The following is a 22898-nucleotide window of genomic DNA, read 5'->3' on the forward strand; positions in this document are numbered from 1 at the left end:
AGAAGCCCGGTGAACTGCTGTTTTCCACTGTCGGCCTTTTCCACTGACGGAACCTTCTTATCTCAGCCTCAGCGGGGTTGGTGCTTCCACGGATTGAGACAGAAACAAAAATGTAGGCCAGTGTGAGAGTGATGAGGTGTGGCAAGGTGTGTTTAATGAAGTCAAAGGGGAGGAGGGGAGAGACCAGGGAGACTGCTTGTACATGCAAGAAGTTGCCTGTGCAGAGAGAGGGCTGCAGAGGGTTTCCTGCTGTTAGGAGCCTGGGGGAGGGAGGAGGAGGAGAGGAGGGAGGGAGCGCGCTGGGGGGGGGGGGGGGCTTCTGGTACAGTACTTGTCTAGCCTGCAGAGATTGGTCACCAGTATCTCATAAATTGGGCTTGGTGGTGCATGCGTATAATCCCAGCATTGGGGAGGTGGAGGCAGGAGAATCGAGAGTCCACTGCCATCCTCGGCTGTAGAGCAAGCTCAAGGTCCAGCCTAGGCTACCTGTTTCAGAAAGAATAGGGAGGGAGAGGAACGAGTACAGGTAACACCGGCTTAAAGGCTTAAGCCATAACAATCAGTTTGCTTTCTCTTGTTTCCTCCTGGGGCTGCAGAGTCGCCCTATGGGTAAGAGCTCTAAGCTCGGATCCCCAGTACGAGTGCTAAAAGCTAGACAGTACACGTAACTGATGTGAGAGGTGGAGGCAGGGGGATTGCTGGGGTTTGCTGGCTGCCAGCCTAGCCCCAGGTTCAGCCTCAGGGGAATAAGGTGGGAAGTGATGGGCAGACCGGTAATGCCTTTCTCCAGCCTCCCTACTGGCGCGCCTGTGCACACACCACACACATTGACTGTTTAGTTCAGAGCCACTGCCCTGTTCAGGCTGGGCAAGTAAATTCCATCTCTTAGAGTCTGCCTGGCATGGGCAGTGCCTCCTCATTTAGGGGTGTGGGGAGAGTCTGAGTTTTGTTGGGGACACTGGGTGCAAGCCAGAGGGTTGGGTCCGTTTCATTCCGGCCTAGTGAGTCACATCTGGCCCATCACGTGACCGTGGAACTCACATGACCCTGGACTGGACCCAGCTAAGTGCAAAACACCTAGGCCATTCTCTCAGCCGGCTGGCAGGGGAGGTTGTGTGTCTGTGTGCTCAGCCTCCGCATGATTCACAGAGGCGTCGCCTGACTCGTGGGCCCTGCACCCAGGCCCCCTTCCCGCCGCAGCCTCCTCTCCTCTCGGCAGGCCTCCGTGCCCCGCCCCCCACTGGCTGTGGCTGTTCACAGTCCAGCCCAACACCAAGGTCAGAGCTGTGTGCTCTCTCTCCTGTATCTCAGAGACACCCTGTTCCCTTCACAGGCACTCAAGGGGCCTGTGGTTTTCCATCCGGCTTGGCCTTCACCCTCCCCTCCCACAGCGCCCCTCCGGTTCCCTGCTCAGGCAGAAGAGCTGCTGTGCGCAGCCCACTCCCTCGCCTCCTCCCTCCCCGCCCTCCCCCTTAATGAGGAAGGCCGCTGTGTTTACAATTGCTAACACTTCCTGGTTGTCCTTTCAGGAAATGTCAGTGGCCTCCCTGTGATCGGTTCAGAAGCTGTTTTTCTAATGTAAACATAATACATTTCACCGTTCCCATGACCTGGCCAGCTCTCTTCCTTCCCCACTGCTAACATCCTGAATCATTCTCCCTAATCCATCAAGTGCCTGGCTGGATGGCATCACTGCAATGAGAAGGCCTGAGTCCCCGCCCTCTGTGTGTGTGTGTGTGTGTGTGTGTGTGCGCGCGCGCGCGCGTGCTTCTGTTGCCAGTGTCTGAGGAATGACCTAGAGTGTCATTCCTCAGACACTACAGTGGCTGGGTTATAGCTCCGTTGGTAAGCGTTGAACTCTCAGCACTGTGGACAAAGGGACAGGGTCTCCAACACTTAGAATCCCAGTGCTTGGGAAGTGGAGGCAGGGGGTTGGGAGTTCAAGGTCACCCTCAACCACGTAGCAAGTTCAAGGCCAACCTGGACTCTATGAGACCCTGTCTCCAGAACAAGGGGAGGAAGCAGGCTGGCTCAAAATTTAAAACCAAACCAAATCAAGTCTTCAGTGAGCAATCAGTCTCTCAGAGAAAAACCAGATTCCTGGGGAAACCCAATCCCAGCGGACTCGGACAGATCCTTTTTAAGAGCTGTTGTTTGCTGTCTGCTTCCCTCTCATCTTCCCTTAGACGTCATCCTCTTAGGCACTGCTTGTCATTTTGTAAGGGCATTTGGAGAGTCCTTACTCAAAAGTCCAGTGGCAGAAAGGCTGGAAATGACCTCATCTGTACCTCCTGGGCCCCAGCCTTCGCCAAGATCCCATAATGAGCAGTTTATCACCAGGAGCCGCCACAGCTTGCTCTGTGTCTGGGCGTCTTCCCCTTCTCCACTCTCTGCCTCACTTATGCCAGCACAGCCTCTGCCGTCCTTCCAGGCGTGGCAGGGGTCCCTTTGTGCTGTGTGTGCACCGGTGAATGTGAGTGTGTCCTTCTCACTTAAACATTTTATTATCTTACATGTGAGGGTATTCTGCCTCCATATGTATGTACCCTGTGAGCCTAGTGCTACCTGAGGCCAGAAGGGGCACTGGACCCCCTGGAACTGGAGATGGTTGTGACCCACCATGTGGTTGCTAAGAATCCAGCCCAGGCCCTCTGCAGGAGCAACCAATGTTCTAAACCACTGAGCATCCCCCAGCTCCATATTTTTATTCGTTTGTTCTTCCGAGACAGGATCTCATGTTTCTGGCTGTCCTTGAACTTGGCTCTATAGCCAAGGATAGCCTCTTCCACATCCCCAGAGCTGTGATTGCAAGTATCTAGCACCAGACTTGGTTTACGCGGTGTTGGGGACCAACCCCAGGGCTCATACAAACATTCGACCTAGCCCCTACCCAGAGCCAGAGAGGCCTCGGTATCAGAGTCTGCGTGAACCTGTGGTTTCCCAGATCCTGGCCCAATTTGTTTGTTTTGGCTTGGCTGGTTTTGTTTTAAGATGAGGGCAATAGGTCTATAGACCAGAATGAAATGTAAAATATAAAGCAGGCGTCCCTGGGGGCTGGGGAGATGGTTCGGTGGGGAAGGCATTTGCCACTGAGACCGACGACGCATGGTGGAAGGGGACACTGAGCTCGGAAGGTTGTACTCTGACTTCCACACCACTGCAGTGTGCCCACAGTGAGCACGTATGAATACATTTAATTTAGGAGAGGGAACCCACGAAGCCCCCAACTAGCTGAGCCTCTGGTTTCCCATTCGCACCACCCCTCCCTAGAAGGACAGGTGTCTGGGCAGACCTGGCTCTCCAGGGAGTTAACGGAGCAAGCACAACAGCATGGCTGAGCACGTGCAATTCCGTCTCCTGGCGGAACTTCTTTCCTCTCGCTTCCTGCTGTATCACAAGATCTCGGAAGGAGAGTGCCTGGGATGTTTCTTTTTCCGGATATGGCTTCCTGAAGGAGGGTTGCTCTCGGTTCCCACTCACAGCTCCACCCCTCCGTTATGGGATGGAGGCAGCCGGATGCCGGATGCCGACTCTGCCCCGCACAGCCTAGCTCTTGTCATCAGTGTTGGTCAAGGGTCCCCGTTCTGCCGTGCCTCATGCCTGCCGATGCGCCTCCACAGATCTAGAATAACAGTAGGAATTGGGACGTGGCTGTGTGTGGCAGCTTCCAGAGGTCACCCTCGCCTGCGGGCGGGCACTGGACAGGATCTGAGGCAGCCTAGAGGAGGTGTCTGGGCGACAGCCTCTGCCTCCTCTGAAATCATCGGCAGGATCACAGCCTGTTTGTCTCTCACTTGAGGTCTCCAGAATATACTCATTTACATTTTTCCTGATACTATGAATTGGCTTTTAGTAGGGATTTTTTAAACTTTATTGCATTTATTTAATATATGGGGCACAAGTGGTGTAGTCCACATGGAGGTCAAACAAGAATTTGCAGGCAGGGATCATTTCTCCCCTTCTGTCCTGTAGGTTTCAGGTCTTCAGATCAGAGCAAACTATGGCAAGCCCCTAAACCATCTTGCTGGACCTTAGCAGACCTTTCCTGGTGGTGGTGGTGTTTTGTTTCTTTGTTTTGTTTTGTTTTGTTTCCAGTATTGGGGATAGAAATCAGGGTCTTTTGTGTGCTAAGCCAACCAATTTCCAACTGATAAACCACACCCAGCCCCTCACTGGGGAATTCTAGGCAGGTGACCACTGAGCTACACCCCAGCCCCTCACTGGGGGATTCTAGGCAGGTGCTCAACCACTGAGCCACACCCCAGCCCCTCACTGGGGGATTCTAGGCAGGTGCTCTACCACTGAGCCACACCCTAGCCCCTCACTGGGGGATTCTAGGCAGGTGCTCTACCACTGAGCCACACCCCAGCCCCTCACTGGGGGATTCTAGGCAGGTGCTCTACCACTGAGCCAGACCCCAGCCCCTCACTGGGGGACTCTAGGCAGGGGCTCTACCACTGACCCACACCCCAGCCCCTCACTGGGGGATTCTAGGCAGGGGCTCTACCACTGAGCCACACCCACCCCCTCACTGGGGGATTCTAGGCAGGTGACCACTGAGCCACACCCCAGCCCTGGGTCCTAACTCAGACCGCCTCATGTGTTGCTGTTTTCTTTCTCCTCACTCACTGCACATGTGCAGCTTCGACAGCTCACCTCTGTCTCTGCCCTGCAGGAGAGGCCTGAACCCCCCTCATCGAGTCAAGTCCATCTCCATGACAACTTTCACTGAGCCTGAAGTTCTGTTCCTCCAATCTCGTGGAAACGAGGTGAGCAGCCGCCAAGGGAGAAAGTATCCGGCTCAGTCTGTGCCACTTGCTGGCAAAGCTTGCGTCATGATGATTGAAAAACCCAATCTATCTACCTACCTACCTATCTATCTATCTATCTATTTGAGAGAGAGAGAGTATGAGCATGTCTTTGACCACCTGGGTCCTAGGGATCCAGCTCAGGTCATCTTGTGGCCCCCGATACTTTTTTGGGGGGTGGGGACAAATCTCTTCATATTTTTAGCATACTGTGTATTTATAAGGCCTGACCTGGTCGACTATACGCTGTGGGGCAGGGATTGTGTGTGACGTGCAGGTGCGTGTGGACCGCCCACGCACACACTGTCCGGGCATAGCAGACTCTCTCTGGTCTTTAAGGAGAGGCACGCTGACAGCGCCATTCACGCTCAGCGTGCTCCCCGGCTCTGCCCCTTCAGGTCTGCCGGAAGATCTGGATGGGCCTTTTTGATGCTCGGACGTCCTTGATGCCAGATTCCAGGGACCCTCAGAAGGTGAAGGAGTTTCTCCAAGAAAAATATGAGAAAAAAAGATGGTAAGGAGCAAGAAAGAGACACATGTCCGAGGCTCTCTGTCCAGAAATCCCATTTGCAAAGCATTGTTGGCATTTCTCTAAGACGAGGCTTCGAGGGAATCTTTTCCTCACCCTGGCTCCCACATTCAATTGGTGCTAGATTCTGACTTCAAAGTAACAAATTGAAACTGAGCATATCAGTTCATGCCTGTAATCCCAGCATTCGGGAGGCCTGCGGGAGGCAGGGGCAGGCAGGTCTACATAGCCAGTCCAGGACAGCCAGGGCTACACAAGAAACAAAAAAAAGAAAGGCAGGAAAGAAGGAAGGAATGAAGAACAATTCGGGGTTATCCTTGGCTGCCCTTGAGTGAGTTCTGGGCAAACCTGGGCTACATGAGAGCCTGTCTCAAAACAATGAAATAAGAAATTGACACGAGGAACTTGTTATGAGTTATTAACTCTGCAGTGAGGGGTTGGGGATGTGGACAGGGTTTCTCTGTGTAGCCCTGGCTGTCCTCGAGCTCACAGCAATCCACCTGCCTCTGCCTCCCAAGCGCTGGAACTCAAGGCATGCGCCACCACTGCCCAGCTCACTAAATTCTTTTTACTCCGGCAAGGGAACTGGTAAAGAAGCAAGAACACTGGCCCTTAGCTTGTGTTTTCCCAGCATAACTGTTCTTTCTTCTAGGTATGTCCCCCCAGAGCAAGTCAAGGGGCCAGCCTACAGCAAAGGCGGAGTCTCTACCCCCGCCCAGGGCTCCGCCCCGGAAGGGAAGCCCATGCGCTCGCTTCTGGGAGAACCTCCCACTGATGCTGCCCAGGTGAGCCTGGGACCTGGTCCCCACGTTTCCGCCAAGATCTGGGGTGTGTGGAACAGGGCCGGCGTCCTATGTCAGGTCCCCGCATTTACAAGCGGGCAGATGCTTCTCAGCCGTGTGTGCCTCCCGCAGACTGGACACCCTGGGCCTTAGTGAAAAGCCGTCCTTTGGGAGGTCGGAGTAATGACCCCAGTCTTGACCCTCCCCTCTAAGGAGCCAGGACAGCGCTTCCACTAGTAGAGTTGAGCTGGTGATGGCACTGGCCTCGGGAGGCAGAGGCAAGTGGATCTCTGTGAGTTCAAGGCCAGCCTCGGCTACAGAGTGAGACCAGGACAACCAGGGCTACACAGAGACACCCTATCTCAGAAAGGAAAAAAAAAGAGCAAGCCGCAGAGAGTAGCCGCTGGGCTCCGTGGGCACAGCGCGGACATCTCAGGTTCGCTCTGTGTGCTTCCTGGGCCTGCGCCAGGCGGCCTGTGCTCGGGAGCCCTCTCCGCTGAAGACAGCTTACTTTGCCTCTCCGTTTAACTGCTGGGGCAGCCTCGGAGGCCCCCGGGGACCAGGGTCACGCATGGGGTGCTAAGTGTCGCCACCATTCTCTCCAAGCCCGTCAGCCAGCCTCCGGCCCACACAGCCCAGGCCCGGAGCTCCCAGCCGCCCTCCCACTCCGCTGCCAAGAAAGCCAGCACTGACCTGCTGGCCGACATCGGCGGAGACCCGTTTGCTGCCCCGCCGGCCGCGCCAGCCTTCACCGCCTTCCCAGGCTTCGGAGGTAAGCGCCCTGGCCTGGGAGCCTGCCCACCCCGAGTTCAGTGCTGCAGAGGCGCCTGACCTCTGTGGCCGCCACAGCCGGTCAAGGAACAGCGTGGCTTGTATTTGGGAGCTGAGCCATGCAGGGTGGCAGTGGGCTCCCGGCAGCCCTTCCCAGTCCCAGAGCTCATTGGATTGTCCCTGCGAAGCCAGCCTGGCACTGCCTGCCTGTGAGCCCCATACTCGGGAGGCTAAGACCATTAAAGAGCCAAGGAGCCATCCCCACCTTTACTCCTTGGGCACCAGCCACGTTGTTTTTCTTTGTACTGTTTTTCTTTAGATTCACTTGCTTTATGTGTTTGAATGTTTTATGTGTTATGTATGTCTGTGTACCACGTGCAAGCCTGGTGCCCAGAGAGGGCAGAAGAGGGTTTTGTATCCCCGGAAACTGAAGGTCCAGATAGCCGTGAGCCACCGCACAAACGCTGGCCATCGGACCACGGTCCTCTTTGAGAACCAGCGCTCTTCAGCGCCGACCTTTTTAATTAAAACAAACAAAAACCAGTTTCTAGCTGGCGAGGAACTTGCCACGTATGCCAGGCTGGCTGGCCAGTGTCAGAGGAGTAACGCTCGTCTCCCCTGCCGGTGATATGAGCACATGACATGGGTTCTGGGGACAAAACTGCCTTCGGGGGGAGGGGGGTCTGTCTGTCTTGGAGACAGGGCCACGCAGCTGTGTAGTGCAGGCTGGTCTCAAACTCATGATCTCACTCCAGCCTCCCGGGGACACTGTGTGAACCATCCCACTTGGCTCAGTTAGCTTTCTGTTGGTGGATAGAACAGTCAGCAGAGCCAGTTGGGGGGCGGTTAAATTGGCTTCTATATCCTGGTTCACAGGCCCCTTGAAAGAAGTCAGGAACTGAAGCCGACCACGGAGGAACGCTGCGTGCAGACCGTTCCTCATGGCTAGCTCAGCCTGCTGTCTTGTCTTGGTTTCAGTTTTTGAGACAAGGTCTCATGGTGACGCTCTGGCTGGCCTGGAACTTACAGCCCTGGACCATCCTGAACCCAGTGCTCAGGGATGGCACTGCCGTTCTTGTGCTAGGCCTCCCATATCAGCCAAGAGAGTGCTCCAAGGGGCTTGCCTAAAAAGAGAGGGGAGGAGCACGCTCTCTGTCCCTCCCTCCCTCCCTCCCTCCGTCTCTCTCTCAAACAGCCTTGGCTGGATGGGACTCACTATATATACCAGGCTGGCCTTGAACTCGCAGCGAGCTGCCCGCCGCTGCCTCCTCGTGCTGGGACTAAAGCGTGCACTACCATGTCTTCTGTAGTGCTTTGTCAGTTGCGGTTCCCCTGGATGAATGATGTTAGCCTGGGTCACGTGGGCGAAAGAAAGCCGAGACATCTGGCTGACGTGCATTTCCTTCACGTATTCCCTCCGCAGGGGCCCAGGCTCCTTCCCATGGCGGCTTCGCCAACTTTGATGCCTTCAGCAGCAGCCCTGGCTCTGCTGCCTTCGGAAGCCTCCCTGCATCGGCCCAGGCCCCGTTCCAGGCCCAGCCAGCGCCTGCAGGTAAACTGCCTTCCCTGTTCCCAGCCTCTCTTCATCAGCTGTCCGTACATCACCCTCCTTCCTCCACATCCCCACTGAGTGACGGTAACGGAGGCATAGCAAACCACTCCTCCTGAAGGGTGACCGGTGTGGGGCCTGCCGGGCCCGGACAGGGGCCACTGTGAGCCAGTTTTCACATGAGGAAAATTGCTAGAATATCGGCATGGAGTCTACCCCAGGACAATTTTCTGTTTTTAAAAATCTTTCATTTTCTGTAATTACACATCTCTGGCAGGCCTGGGCGGCCATGACTGTCACGCAGAGGTCGGAAGGCCGCTCTCATGAGTGGGCCCTTGCACTGTGGGTCCTGGGGATTGAGCTCAGGTCTTCAGGCTTGTACCCACTAAGCCACTGCTTCTCCGACCCACACAGAAAATTCTGACTGAAAATGCTGGAGGCCTCGTCTATAAAAATGTGTGCATCCTGTTCTTATTGTCTGTAATATCCTGCCCCAAAGGGTCAAGTGGCCAGGTCAAGTTCAAGGTACTCCCCAGGCGTCTGTACCCACCCTTCAAGATCAAAGGTCTTTAAAACTGGGTGTTGTTTTTTCCACTCTGAGGTCCCTTTTAAGCCTTCGGGTCTTTCCGAAGCCCCCAGACATCAGTCTGCACAGCCCTGCCTCTCTTGTGTTGGTTGTTCTGGGCAGCAGGAGTTGGCAGCTGAAGGGCTGGAGAGACCAGATTTCTAGGGACAAGCCAGTGACTCATACTCTTTCCCTTCCTCTGCCCTCCCCTTCTCTTCTCCACCCTCGTGGGCAGCCAATCGGATGCTAACTGGAAGTTACAGCTTCGGTGAGTCCTTCTTTGCAGCCTTCAGCCTACTCAGGGTCCTCTGAAGTCCGTAAAATGTAGCTGGGCATGGTGGCGCACGCCTCTAATTCTAGCACTTGGGTGTGAGTTCGAGGCCAGCCTGGTCTACAGTGTGGGTACCAGGCCAATGAGGGCTACATAGTGAGACCCGGTAAAATAAAATGGAACCAGGGTGTGATTCACATAGTAAAGTCTGTGATTAGAAGAAATGAGTCTGGATTCCATCACCAGAATTAAAAAAAAAAAAAAAAAATACAGGATTGTATACCAAATTATCTAATTGTGCAACACAGAATGGCAGAACTAAGATTTTCTGACTCTACCCATAGCTTCCCGCTGTGCTCCTGAGAACTGCAGGGTTGTTTTGGTTTTTATTGATTGACTGATTCTGTGGTACTGGGAAGTAAACATCAGCCTCAGGTAATGACTCCACCACTGGGCCACCCCCACTCCTCACTGGGGAACTCTAGGCAGGTGACCACTGAGCCACCCCCACTCCTCACTGGGGACTCTAGGCAGGTGACCACTGAGCCACACCCAGCCCCTCACTGGGGGATTCTAGGCTGGGGCTCTACTGCTAGTCATGCTCCAAGTTACTCACGAGGAGTCTAGGCAAGTGCTTTACTACTGAGCTGTATCCCTCACCATGCTTAGCTCGGAACAGGGTCTCGCCAAGTTGCACACAGTGGTCTTAAAGTCTCTCAGCCCTCAAGCCTTCACTATTTTCTAACAATAAAAGTTAAAATCTAGGTTGACATGGTGGCCTATTTTGCTGCCAATCCTCACTATCACTCCAAGCCCGAAACTCACCCAGTGGAAGAAAAGAACCAGCTGAGGAAAATGGTCCTCTGAGCCCCACCGGGCCCTTGCACTCGGGTATACGATAGTAAGCAGAACTGTAAAAGCAGCACTTACGATAAAGTCCATACAGAAGTCCTGCGAACGTGTGCTTAAAGGTGTGAGCCTGACAAAGCACTGACATAGAGAGACACCTGAGAATTTTTTTAGTGTTTTTTTTTTCTTTCTTGTTTTCAGACAGGGTTTCTCTGTGTAGCCCTGGCTGTCCTGGACTCATTGTGTAGATCGGGCTGGCCTTGAACTCAGTGATCCGCCTGCCTCTGCCTCCTGAGCGCTGGGGACACAGGCTTGCGCCACGGTGCCCTGCCCAGCACGGTGAGAATTTCAGAGGCCAGCTGAGTGAGAGCCTGCATTCTCCTCCCTCCTGAGACCGAGGGAGCCGCTGAGGCTGACCTGAGGAACTGGTTATTTTTACATGTGGGGGGGGTTGGGGCCTGCAAACACATGTGCCCACGTGTGCAGACCGGAACATGTCACTGACACCCTGCAGCTGGAGCCCTGTGCCTGCGAACCACCGCGTGGGTGCTGGGACCAAGCCAGGCCCTCTGCAGCAACAGCAGGCGCTGTGCTAACCGCGGAGCCAAGCCCTACAACCCCAGAATGTATTTTCCTCCAGACATGATGACTTCATGTTGATACGAACTAGGACACAAACTTCTAAAATTCCAACAAATAGTGATTCCGCCTGTTTGCCGCGAGAGGTGCAGCAGTGGCTAAGGGCGCCAGCTTCTCTTCTCGAGGACCCAGGTTCAATTCCTGGAGCCCACATGGTGGCTCACAGCCGTCCGCAACTACAGCTCTAGGGGATCTGACGCCCTCCCCTCTTCTGGCCTGTGTGCATACCAGGCACATACACGGTACACACATATTTGTGCAAGCAAAGTGCTCATAGAAGTAAACATTTTTTACTTCGAAGGTTTTTAATTTTTTTCTTCATCTGACCTTTTTTTATTAGTATCATTTATTACAGTTTATTCACTTTGTTTCCCAGCTGTGGCCCCCTCCCTCGTCTCCTCCCGGTCCTACCCTTCCTCCCTCTTCCCCCATGCCCCTCCCCCAGTCCACTGATAGGGAAGGTCCTCTGACCCCGGCCTATCAGGTCTCATCAGGACTGGCTGCATCATCTTCCTCTGTGGCCTGGCAAGGCTGCAGCCCCCCAGGGGGAGGTGATCAAAGAGCCTGCCACTGAGTTAATGCCAGTTTTTAATATTTTAGTATTTATTTGTAGTTAGTCGCTTGCCTAGGCTGCCCAGATCTCAGGGTTTGGTCCTTATCACTACGTAAATCAGGCACAGGAGGCCAAGCCTGGCATCCTGCCGCTCAGGTTAGGGAAGGCAGCGGGGTCAGGAGCTTCAGGTCATCAGTTACATGGGGGCTTTGAGGCCAGCCTCCACCTCGTGAGACGCTGTCTGGAAAGACACCGTGGGGAAGAGCCGAGGGATGCCTGCCTGTAGCCAGATGGGTTTCACCCCAGGTAGAGCTGGTGTCTATCCTGAGAAAAGCCTCACTGCCTTCCTGAGGCCCTGGGTCTGGATCGACAGGCCGCATCCTAACCTTATTCCCCACAGTGGGGGGTGTTGTCCACCGTGCACTTGGCTGCTCGGCGAGCGTGTCGCTCGGTGGTGGAGTGCCTGCCCAGCGCTCTCGAGGCACGGCATTCTGCCCCCGAACACGCAGGGAGACACGCTCCATAGACCTGAGAGGTTCTGAGCGGCCATTAACCCTTGGCCAGGTTGTGTGAGGGAGGAGTGTCCGGGGAGCCGCAGCTTCCTGGAGCCAGCGAGAGGATCAGTGGGCAAGGCCTTGTGCTGCCAAGACTGATGCCCTGTGTTTGACCCCTGGAACCCACGTGGTGGAACAAGAGAACCGCTGTAGCAAATCCCCTGGCCTCCCCGCACACCCCTCTGCAAAGAACTGATAAGTAAACACTAAACTGCCGCCCTGTGGGTGACCTCAGTTCAAGCTTGGCTCTGCCCTCTAGTGCCGGCAGGGAAGCACTGCAGAAGTGTGAGCCCGGCCAGCGGTCCAGATAGGAAGAAGCCGGGGCGTGGGGACCCACAGCCTGCATCAGCTCTGGAGCCCGAGTTCTCGTAGGCAGGCAGAGGGCACGGCCCGCATCCACACGCCGTGCACCCTGTGGCCGGAAGCGTGGACGGCGGCCGTCATGGTAGTTCATGGCAGAGGCACTAGCTGCGAAGGCCTACCGGCCTGAGCCTATGTAGAAAGCACAGACTGCAGCGTTGGGGCACTGGAAGAAGCCAGAAGCAAGCGAGCAGGAGTGGCTCGTGGCAGAGGCCTAGCCTAGTGCGCACGAGTTCCTGGGTTCCCTACCCAGCAGCACTGGGCAGAGGGGGAGAAAGGAGGAGACTGTGTGATGGCCCCCGTGCTGAGCCTGGAGTCAACTCTTAGCACAATTAATAAATGAGTTTCTTTTGAGACAGGGTCTCTCTGTGTAGCCCTTGCTGTCCCGGAACTCACTTGTAGACCAGGCTGGCCTCGAACTCAGAGATCCTCCTGCCCCTGCCTGTGCTGGGGTTAAAGTGCCACCGTGCCTGACTAATTAGGAGCAGCCAGTAATCCCAGGTGTGTTCAAGGCCATCTACCAGGACAGCCAAGGCTACACAGAGAAACCCTGTCTCAAATAAAACAACAAAAAGCTAGGAACGTAGCTTCCTCGTACAGTGTCCACAGAGCACTACATTGGCCCTAGCCGGATTCCAGGCATAACTGAAATCCCACACCTGGGAGGTTGAGGTAAGAGGACAGAGCAGGGTTCAAAGCCAGCCTGGGCTGCATGCTGAGAGCCTGCCTCAAGTAAAGACGGACGGAAAGAGGAATGCCACCTCTGCTGAAGAGACAGGAGTCCGTGTAGGATGCACACATCAGACTACAGCGTGAAGGCAGAAGGCAAGATGAGGCCTTGTCGCCTTACCCAGAGTCTTCGGGAGCCTCCCCTCATGGGGAATCAGCGGCTGAGTCCAGGAGGAGCCTGGCCTGTCACCATTCCACTCCTCCACCTTGCGCGCCCATCCGCCTCCCCTTCCCCCCAAGTCTCAACCCCCCCTCCCGGCTTTATCTCGTCCAGGGGGCAGCCAGGTGTCCGTGTTTGGCATCGCACCTCTTGCCAGTCAGCCCGGCGGCCTTTCGGACGTGGGTGGCCTCCTGGGACCCAGGATGCCTGCTGGAGGTCTCCCTGGCAGGTGGGTCCTGGCGAGGATGTCAGTAGCCTGAAGGTTGCTGGCGTTTTCCCCAGCTGACAGCGCCTTGTGACTCTCTTGTCTCCCTTGGCTTCTTGGGCTAACCTTGGGTAACGAACACAGCAAGCTTGCCTTTGCCCTCTTGCTCTGCCCTTCCTGGAAGATGCCATTCCTATCTCTTTCCCTGTGCCACAGTGTTTTCGCGATGCCCAGCCAGGTACCCGCACTGCAGTCGGCTGTGCCAGGAGCTAGCAGCAATGCGGGGCTCGCCTTTGGAGGTGAGTCCGACCCGTGGGGGCGGTGGGGGAGGCACCCCAAGATTGAGGGGACTCAGACCATCTTTTTTCTCCAACTTCTCTTCCTCCCGTGAGCAGCCTTCACCAACCCCTTCGCTACCCCTGCCCAACCCCAGCTGCCTTCTACCAATCCATTCCAGCCCAATGGTCTAGCCTCAGGTAAGTCCCCAGAACTGGCTTCTGTGTCTCTCACTACCCAGAGAGGAGTCAGGAGCCCATTGCTCCTCACTACTGCCCGCTCAGTAGCCTAGGCTACCTCCACCTGCCGATCTACCAACCTGAAATGGAAGGCTAAAAAGAGAAGTACCCACATCATAACAGAGTTGTGTAGGAAAAGGACACAGGTCAGGCATGGTGACATGCCACCTGCCTAAGAAAGAGGACCCCAACAGGTTCAAGGACAGGCCCCCAGTGATGACTAGGCCAGCCTGGTCTACATAGTGAGACTCGAGTGTCCCAAAAAAGACAAAAGTTAAAAAAGGAAGGAGAGGAGAGAGAGGGAGAGAGGAGGAAGGTGGTGGGGAAGAGGGAGGAGGAGGAGAGGCACGCGCAGATGAGTTCTGAGGGGCTGTCGGCGCGCTGGTGCTCCTCTTTCCAGCCGCTGTCCTCATCCCTGAGCAGCTCCGAGCCTAAGCTGCCCAGGGCATCGTGACCGGGTCCTAACCCCCTGTGCTAGTCACTAGCAGGGCCCCGAAGTCCCTTGCCACTGGCCCCCAAACTCATGTCCCCATATCCCTTTATTTCTGTGGAGTCTCGGGCCAGGAAACCAAGGCCACCCACCTAGAGCTGAGTGGCCGGCCAGGTGACTCATGCCTGCCAGCCCTCACAGTGGCCCTGTGAGGGGTACCACGCTCACTTAGGGATGAAAGAGTGGAATTGGGTGTGACGGCACAGGTGTGTCATCCAGCACCAGGAAGGTAGAGGTGAGAAGGTCAGCAGTTCAAGGACAACTTGGGCTGAGGCCCTGTCCCTTTTTTGTTTTTTTGGAGGGGAGTGTTGACAGTTTCTCTGTGTAGCCTTGGCTGTCCTGGGCTCTTTGAACTCACAGAGAGTTCAAAGTTCTGCCTGCCTTGCTGGGAACGCAGGCGTGTGCCACCACACCCAGTTTACCATGGGAACTGGGGGCAGGGGCAGAGGAGAATGAGATGGGCAGAGCCCCCCACTGTCTACACGCTGGTTCTGTGGGCGTCACAAGACTGCACCCCGTGAGCCTGGAGTGTAGGGCGTCACCGGCTCAGGGCTCTCAAAAGCTGACCGGCTCTACGGCTTCAGCCAAGGCCCTTCCCCTGTGGGGAAACCAACCCGTTTCTCGCATTGGGGACCGAGGGCAACAGGCCAGCTCACCTGCCTGAAGCTCGCCTCTGTCTTGCGCTGCACAGGGCCTGGCTTCGGGATGGGCGGTGTCGGGCCTGGCCTCCTCCAGCCAGCGCCGCCTCCCGGGGCCTTCGCCAGCACCTTCCCTGCACCGACGTTCCCCTCGCAGGCCGGGCTGACTGAACAGAACGGTAAGAGGACTGGGAATGACCCCCGTACCCCTCTGCACGTATGCACAGGGCCCCCGGAGTGCCAAGTGTGACCTGTGCCCCCCCCCCCCCACGGAACTTCACAGATGCTCATTCGCTTTATGTAAATGGCAGCCTTTACACGGGAGGCGTGCACACCGACCCAGCTACGGAGGACAAGTTCAAGGTCTTGCTGGACATCTCACAGAGAAAAGGGCAGAGAGGGAGCTCTGGCAGGCAGGAGTGGCCTGACGCCATTCCCGGGACGGGAAGTGAGAAGGGCACCTTCTCCACACGCTGCCCTCTCTCCGTAGCCTTTCCAAGGGCACCTTCATTTCACATGTGCCGGGTTTGCCAGGGTGCTGTCTGCTCCCGAGGGCAGCGCCCACGGAACCCGGAGAGGCCGTCAGAGCCCCTGGAGCGGAGCAGCGGAGGGCCGGAGCCCCGTGTGGGCGCTGGGATCTGAGCCTGGGTCCTCCGGAAGAGTGGCCTGTGTTCATAACCGAGCCTCCTCCGGCCTTGGCCTGGGCTGGTCTGGTTTAGCAGTTGTTCTGTGTGTGAGGGGTGAACACGTCACGACACTGCAGTGAGGGTCAGGACAACTTGCCGTGTGGGGCCTGGGAATCACGCTCCGGTTGTGGGGCTTGGCAGCTACTGACCCACCTTGCCAGCCCCCCAGCCCAGGCTAGCCTGGAATTTATGACCCTCCCACCTCGGCCTGCCGGGCTGGGATCACAGGTCTCTGCCACCGGCTTTGGCCGTTAAAGTGTGCTGAAACCGACAGGGACGATAGAGCTGTGGCTCTGCAGTATGGTGTGTGAGCAGCCAGTGTGGGTGCCAGGAACCCAAGGCAGAGCCTCTGAGGGAGCGGGGCACACGCGCACGTGCACACACACACACACACACAGATTTAAAGTTCGTCTTCTTTAATCTGCATGAGCCAGCAGCGGTGGTGCTCACCTTTAACCCCAGCCCTCCAGACAAAGGCAGGCAGAGCTCTGAGTTCGAGGCCAGCCTGCTCTACAGAGGGAGTTCCAGAACAGCCAGGGCCATACGAGGAAACCCTGTGTTTCCTACAGCGTCTCTCTACATAGCCCACACTGTCCTGGACCACTGTGGACCAGGTTGGCCTTGCGTGAATTAAAAGTCTGCGCCACCACCTCCAGGCCCGAATATGTTAAGGGTGTTTTTTCAGCTGGTTCCGGTTCTTGCTTGAACCTTAGACGACTTCCAGGCGGCCTGTTGCCTGTGCTGACCACACAGAGCCGTCTCCCCGTTCTGGCCACTAGGGGGACCCTGCGAGCTGCAGACACCTCTCTTCCCAGGACTGAAGGACCCCGGGGTTTTCTGGGGTGTAGCAAGCGGACCCTGCCGGAAGGTGACAGACACAGCCAACCGATGTCCTTGTTTCCTAGGCTCTTCCTTTGGCGACTTGGGGACCTCCAAGCTGGGGCAGAGGCCTCTGAGCCAGCCGGCCGGGATCTCTACCAATCCTTTCATGGTGAGCTCTGCGCTGACACTGGGCACACATCACTTAGGAGGGTGAAGTGTGTGTAGCTGAGCTCCTCGTGCGTGTACCTGTGCCCGCCGAGGCCAGAGGGGCAATCCGATGTCCTTCCCTTCAGTCTCCACCTTCATTATTTCGAAAGATGCTCCCTCGCTGAACCTGGAGTTAGCAAGCCCCGGTAGCCTCCCTCTGTCCCCACAACACGGGGGGTGCCCCGTGTGATCACACCAGCTTTTGGTGTGGGTGCTTTTACCCAAAGAGCCAGCACCCCCTCTTCCCTATTTTGAGATTGAGTCGAACTATGTAGCTCAGGCTGGCCTATAACTGGTGATCCTCCTGCCTCAGCCATCTGACTGCTGGAATTTCAGGCCTGTGCCACCACACCCAGCTCTCAGGCCGCCTCAGTGCCCGCTGCCATAAAGCCTTGGCTCTGGCACTGCCCCCCTAATCTGCTGACCTTCTGCCGTTTCTTTCAGACTGGATGTTCAGCGTTGGCCTCCAAGCCTCCAACCACAAACCCGTTCTTGTAGCACTGTGTCCTCAGGAAGAAGGGGCGCTCCCCACACGGGCCGCTGCCCCCAGAGCTCTGACGACCGTTCGCCTGTGGGGCATTTCTGTGGGTCTGAGGCAGGGTTAGGGACCTTGGACAGGGGAGGTGCTGACACACAGCTGGGGGTTGCAGATGAGTCAGGCTGCTCTGTGCTGGAGGCGAAGCTTCCTCCCGCAGGCGACCCAGGACAAGCCGGAGGGGGCCGAGTCTGAAGATGGCCCCTCCCGGCCTGTGGAGAGAGAAGTCAGCTGGCCTGGCAAGCAGCCCCCACCCCCAGGGAGCCGCTCCTCCTCACCCAGCCTTCCAAAGCCGCCCTCCTCCCTGGCAGAAACCAGGCCAGGAATGTAGGGTAAAGATGAGGCCTGGCGTTGAAAGCCACCAGACAGCTCCAGGACGGAGAAATTCTGGTGTCCAATGCTTTTGCTTTCCAGGCTCAGCAACACCCACTTTTCTCCACCTCAGCCCCCACCCCCATCCTGGTACTCAGGATGCTGCAGTTTCACCTACAGAGCACACACGTGCCCGGCTCCCGTCAAGCACTTTAGTTAGCCGTGTCATGTTTGGATACCAGTGTTTTATATTTATAAATAGAGAATTTTCTAATATAGCCTATCTATACATACGTATATGCACACTCGTGTAGACAGCTAAATGCCCCCAGCCACCCTTCCTCTCTCAGACCTCTCACTAGCTAGAACTTGGGGTACTGAGGTAGGAGGATCACAAGTTCAAGGCTAGCCTGGGCTACAGAGTTCAAGGACAGTCTGGGCGATTTAGCAGGACCCTGTCTCAAAGTAAAAAGACAAATATTAAAAAATAAGAGGGCTCAGGATATAGTTAGTGGTGCCCACCTAGAGCTCCCTACTGAATGTCTGGGGTGTGGCTCAGGGTTGGGGCACCGGCCCAGAATCCAGGAACCCCTGTCTGTGCCTGGCTAGTCAAGCCTGGAGCCCCAGGGGTTGGGGGAGGGCGGCCACAGGTCCTGATGCCGTCCACAACAGGCACAGGCCTGTGCCCCAGAGCCTGGGCTTTCCCAGCGAAAGGCCTGCACTTGGCTGGGAGCTTTCTCTCTCCACATTCCTCCTTCTGCCCCAAATACCTGCACCAAAGCTTGTTTGAAGGTAATGCTGGAAAAGACTGCATTTGAAAGAAAAAAGGGTCTGTGTGTCTTTGTGCCAGCTGGACAAGTCAACAGGACAGCCATGACTCCTCCTGCCGGGCAAGTGACTGCAGCCGGAGCTGGACTGTGTGCCCTCAGTGGCTGAGGGTCCTGAGCTGGAACTGTGGTCCTGGGGCAGGCTGGGAGGCAGGTGTTGGGGAGGTGGGGTGTGGACTTGCTAAGTAAACACCCCCGGGTGTCCTTCCCGAGGTTGGTGTGTCAGCCGCCAGGTGTGTGGGCTGTTTGTGCGAATGCTCCCCTCCAGCGGGAAAAGGCCTAGGCCTTGGCCTCCTGCTCACCCCGCGCGGCCTGGAGGCCCCGCCCTCCAAATAGCAGAGAGCTCCTGACCCTTTAAACTCCTCATTCTTGCGATTTCTCTGGGCTGTCCACAGGGACCAGCAGAGGGATGTGGGAATTAGGTTATCAGTCTCTTGGCTTTATAGATTGCTCTGGAAAGAGCTCTAGCTCTTGTTACTTGCTAAGCCAGGCTTGGCTTTCCCTTGCAAAGGATTCAGTCCCTCCTGTGCTAGCCTCGCCCAACCCCACCCCTCCTTCCCTCTCCTGGGAGGAGGAAGAAAGGAGGCCACCCAGCTGGCCCGTCTCTGTGTGGGTGTCACTTCGTTCCCACCAACACCAAGCCTCCCTATATAGCTCAGGCTATCCCTAGACTCTTAGGCCTGCTGCCTCAGCCTCCCAAAGGCTAACATTCTAGGTATGTGCCCCAAGCCAGGCCGCCCCTCCCTTTTCTTTCTGCCGCTGCTGTTTTTGAGACAGGATCCATGTCACTGTGTAGCCCAGGCTGGCCTCAGACTCGGTATGACCAGGTCTGGCTGGGTTCCTGGTGTGCCACCACACAGTTGTGGGGATTGAGCCCTGGCTTCACGCACCCGGGCCAACATTCCAGGCAGAGGAGTCTGGGCTCTGGCCCTTCCCCCTCACCCCATTCTGCCTGAAGCTGGGAGCACGGCAGCTGCAGCCCCACAGAACACTGGCTCCGAATCGCCTTCGCTTTAAGGGGCCCTAAGGTGAGGTCCTTGGCCGTGTGCCGGTCCCACTGCCGTGCCCCAGGGACTTGCTGTTGCTGCCTGCCGCCCGCTGACGGAGACCCTGGCCAGTCTTCTGGCCAGGCCGAGAATCTGTCCAGGGTTCTCAGACATTACCCGGCTGAGCCTGGGGCTGAAGACACTGTCCCGGCAAGGAGGGCTCCTGAGGCCCCTCTCCAGACCAGTGGCAAAAATGGCAGAAACATCCCCTAGTCTGCAGAAACTTGAACGGGTGGACTTGTTTCCTGGCTTGTTTTTCTCCCTGAGTCTCAGCTGACCGCAGACTAGACAGGCGTGTGCGTACGCTCACACACAGGCTGGAACAACACGCTTGGCTCACACACTTCTGGCCAGGTCCTTCTGTCTGCACAGGCCCTAGCCAGCGCCCTGGCCATGCTCTGCAGGTGACAGCGCTCAGCCTCCGCCTGGCTGTCTCGGGCAGCTTCTGGGGGTGACAAAGCCAGAGCTGAGCTTCTGGAATCTTCTCTACCTGGGAGCCACAGGGTGGGGCGGCCAGGGGAGCGTATCACAGAGCTTGGTTGTCTCCTGCTTTCCCCCAACACACGCATGCGCACACACACGCATGCACACGCATACACACGAATACCCTGTCTCGGGACCACCACGAGCCCCACTCTGGATTCCTACTCCTGCTAACAGGATTCTTCTAGAGAAGTGTGCCCCAACCAAGCCAGCGAAGCCTCGAATGTGCTACTTCCTGGACTGCTGGGGTTTGGAAAGACTGTAAAATATGTTCAGGTATCGGGGAGAGCAGAGCTGTTGCTATGGCAACTGAGGTAAGCCAGGCTCTTCCTGGTAGGCAGCAGAGCCAGTCACACCCCAGCTCCTTGGCCGCTTCCTGCTTTGTCTGTTACCCAGCTCTCCGGGGCTGAGTGACAGCGGTGTTGGGAGCGGTCTCCGACAGCAGAGGTGACAGCGATGTTGACAGGTGACAGCCGTGCTGGGAGCGGTCTCTGACAGCGGAGGTGATTTCACAGGACAGATGTTTGCAAGATGACCAGGTTCAGGGAAACAGGAAGGAGATAGGAAGAGGGCCTTCCTGGAGAGCTTGAGATCCGCCCCCAGGGGCTAAGGCGCAGCTTCCCTTGAGAAGGAGTCTTGCTCACCATTGCACACTCCAGGCCGGCAGGCCGGCAGGCCGGCGAGCTTCTGGAGGTCCTGCCGTCTCCACTGCTCCCCTCACGTGGGTGTGCTGAGGCCACCGCCATGCACCCGCACATCCAGCCTTCTGAGGACTCCAGTCTCCAGCTGATCCCATTCTCCTCGGGGGGCCTCTTCCAGAGCTTAGCAACTAAACGGAGAGTCCCTCAGCCCTGGGCAGGGCAGGCTGGCTGGGAGGCACCCGGGGCCTGTCTCGGGCTCCAGACTCCATGCCTGTGGCGCCTGTTGGTATTGGGTACCTGCTCAGTGCGGCATTTGAATAGGGACTCAAAGACGCCCAGCCTGAAGCTGGGCGGGCCGTAGTGCTGGAGGCCTTTAATCCCAGCATTGGGAGGCAGCAGCAGGCAGATCTCAGAGTTCAAGACCAGCCTGGTCTACAAAGCCACGAAGAAACCCTGACTTGAGGGGGATGGGGAAAGACTAGCTTCATGACTGCGAGTGATCGCTCCAGACCGCAAATGGGCCGTCGGCCTCTGTGCAGGCTGAGCCTGCTTCTCCTTTCCTGTTAGATGGTCCCTTACCAGAGGGGCGCTCCCCACCATCGTCCCGTGGCTTGGCCTTCTCTGTGCTGTCAGCTTTACCCTTGTGGATTCCCCACAGCACAGGGGGATCACTGGGTCCGCCAACCGAGCTTTGTCTGACAGAATGCACCAGGCCACTCCCGACCCCTTGAGCATCCGCGGGGCTGGGGAGACCAGATGGCTGAGATTGATCCTCGGAGCCGACATTAAAAGGGGGCCCCGAGGCGTGCATCCTGAACGCCGGCCAGCCAGGCCCACACTTTCAATCCCAGCGCTCAGAAGGCACAGGCAGGCGGATCTGAGTTGTAGGACAGCCAGGTCTACACAGAGAAACCCCTGCCTTCAAAAACAAAACAACAACAGCAAAGGTGGAAGGCAAGAACCAGCTTCCGGTTGTCCTCTGACCCCCACACGCAGGCAGCCTGCACAGAGCACATGATAAAGATTTTCAAAGCCGGGCGTTGGAGGGCGAACAGTAGTCCCAGCGCAGGGGAAGTAGAGTCAGACGCCCGGGGCTTGCTGGCCAGCGAACCCAACCTACTGGACAGGTTCCAAGCCAGTGAGCCTGTCTCCAAAACAAGGGGAAGGCTCCTGAGGAATGAATCCAGAGGTTGACCGGCCAACGAGCACACTCCCGGCGTGTGACTCACAGCCCCACCCTCCTAACCCCTCAGGAAGGGAAGGGTCAGCGGGACATCTGCCGCAGGACCCCGTGGCCCCAGCCACCGCGCGTGTGGCTCTCTTACGAAGGTGACCACCTCTTCCGTGTGCCCCTCAGGGCCATCTGGTGGGTATGGTTGGTGACCAGGGAGCAGTCTACCCGCTTCCCTGTCCTGGGACACCCACCGGCCCCGGCTCGCTGAGGACCGGTCAGCTCGGTCCAGCGCTCCATAGCCGAGTGCCCTGGCTAACTCAGAAACTGAGGCAGGAGCATCACCTCTGGGCGGGAAGGAGAGGCCGGGGGCCTCTCGCAGGCCCGTTAGGCGCGTCGCCGCCGAGCGCCGGCCAGCTTTCCGGCTGTCCAGTGCCCCGGGCTGCCCCGGCGACACTCCTCCACCCCCAGGTCCTGCCAGCTGATTGGCGGAGACGCCCCCTCGCTCCCCGCCCCCCGGGAAGTTCGGTCCGGTTGGCGCGGGACCCAGCTCCGGCCTCCGGACCGCGGACGGGAGGGTTAACCTGGAAGGGGTGGGGACGCCAGCCGGGGGGCCTCCCTCACACCTAGGGGTCCGGGTGGCCGCCGGGACGCAGCACCCTGGCGTCTGGGGAGGGCGCGGGGCGGCTAGGCTGGTCCCCAGGCGCACCCGTCCCGACGCGCCCGAGCCGTCCAGCCCCTCCGCGGACGCCCCCTGCCTGCCGCCGGGCATGGCGGCCGCCGGTTCGGGCCCCGCGGCCCCGCCGCTGCCCGGGCCCTGCCCGCCTGACGTGCGGCTCTGCGGCCACCTGCGGAAGCAGAAGTCGCAGCGCCGCCGCTTCTTCGTGCTGCGCGCCGACCCGCCGCGCCTGGAGTGCTACGAGAGCGAGAAGAAGTTCCTGGCCGGCGGCTGCCGCCCCCCGCGGCCCCGCCGCACCGTCAGCCTGGAGGGGGCCTGCACCATCAGCAAGCGCGCCGACGCCCGCCAGCGCCACCTGATCGTGCTGTACACCAGCGACAGCAGCCTGGGCGTGGCGGCGGCCAGCGAGGCGGAGCAGCAGGCCTGGTACAGCGCCCTGCTGGAGGTGCGCGCCGCGGCCGCCGCCGCCACCGCCGCTGCGATGGGTGAGGCTCGGGGGGGGGGGGAGGGGAGACGGTGGGG

The 22898-nt window shown here is 57.6% G+C and overlaps 2 protein-coding genes across 4 annotated transcripts in view; both read left to right on the forward strand.

Moving 5' to 3' along the window:
• The window catches only part of Agfg2 (ArfGAP with FG repeats 2), a 25759-nt gene extending 7176 nt beyond the window's left edge, over positions 1 to 18583 (forward strand). Inside the window, exons 2-13 of one of the 3 annotated variants that reach the window (XM_055606663.1) lie at positions 4676 to 4769; positions 5207 to 5322; positions 5990 to 6122; positions 6726 to 6891; positions 8314 to 8442; positions 9240 to 9272; positions 13234 to 13348; positions 13541 to 13623; positions 13720 to 13800; positions 15021 to 15146; positions 16559 to 16644; positions 17127 to 18581. In XM_055606663.1, coding sequence (XP_055462638.1) covers positions 4676 to 4769; positions 5207 to 5322; positions 5990 to 6122; positions 6726 to 6891; positions 8314 to 8442; positions 9240 to 9272; positions 13234 to 13348; positions 13541 to 13623; positions 13720 to 13800; positions 15021 to 15146; positions 16559 to 16644; positions 17127 to 17180 — 1216 coding nt within the window. In that variant the 3' untranslated portion in view covers positions 17181 to 18581. Of the gene's footprint in view, positions 1 to 4675; positions 4770 to 5206; positions 5323 to 5989; positions 6123 to 6725; positions 6892 to 8313; positions 8443 to 9239; positions 9273 to 13233; positions 13349 to 13540; positions 13624 to 13719; positions 13801 to 15020; positions 15147 to 16558; positions 16645 to 17126 lie in introns of all 3 variants that reach the window. The other 2 variants (XM_055606665.1, XM_055606664.1) reach the window with 2 other exon arrangements.
• Positions 18584 to 21754: 3171 nt separating this feature from the next.
• LOC129676316 (insulin receptor substrate 2-like) overlaps positions 21755 to 22898 on the forward strand; it is a 2571-nt gene continuing 1427 nt past the window's right edge. The window contains exon 1 of the mRNA XM_055606669.1: positions 21755 to 22866. Within this exon, the coding sequence (XP_055462644.1) occupies positions 22468 to 22866 (399 nt within the window). The 5' untranslated portion in view covers positions 21755 to 22467. The remainder of the gene's footprint in view (positions 22867 to 22898) is intronic.

The sequence above is a fragment of the Psammomys obesus genome, unplaced genomic scaffold, assembly GCF_907164565.1.
Source record: "Psammomys obesus unplaced genomic scaffold, mPsaObe1.curated_primary_1811, whole genome shotgun sequence".
NCBI lineage: Eukaryota > Metazoa > Chordata > Mammalia > Rodentia > Muridae > Psammomys > Psammomys obesus.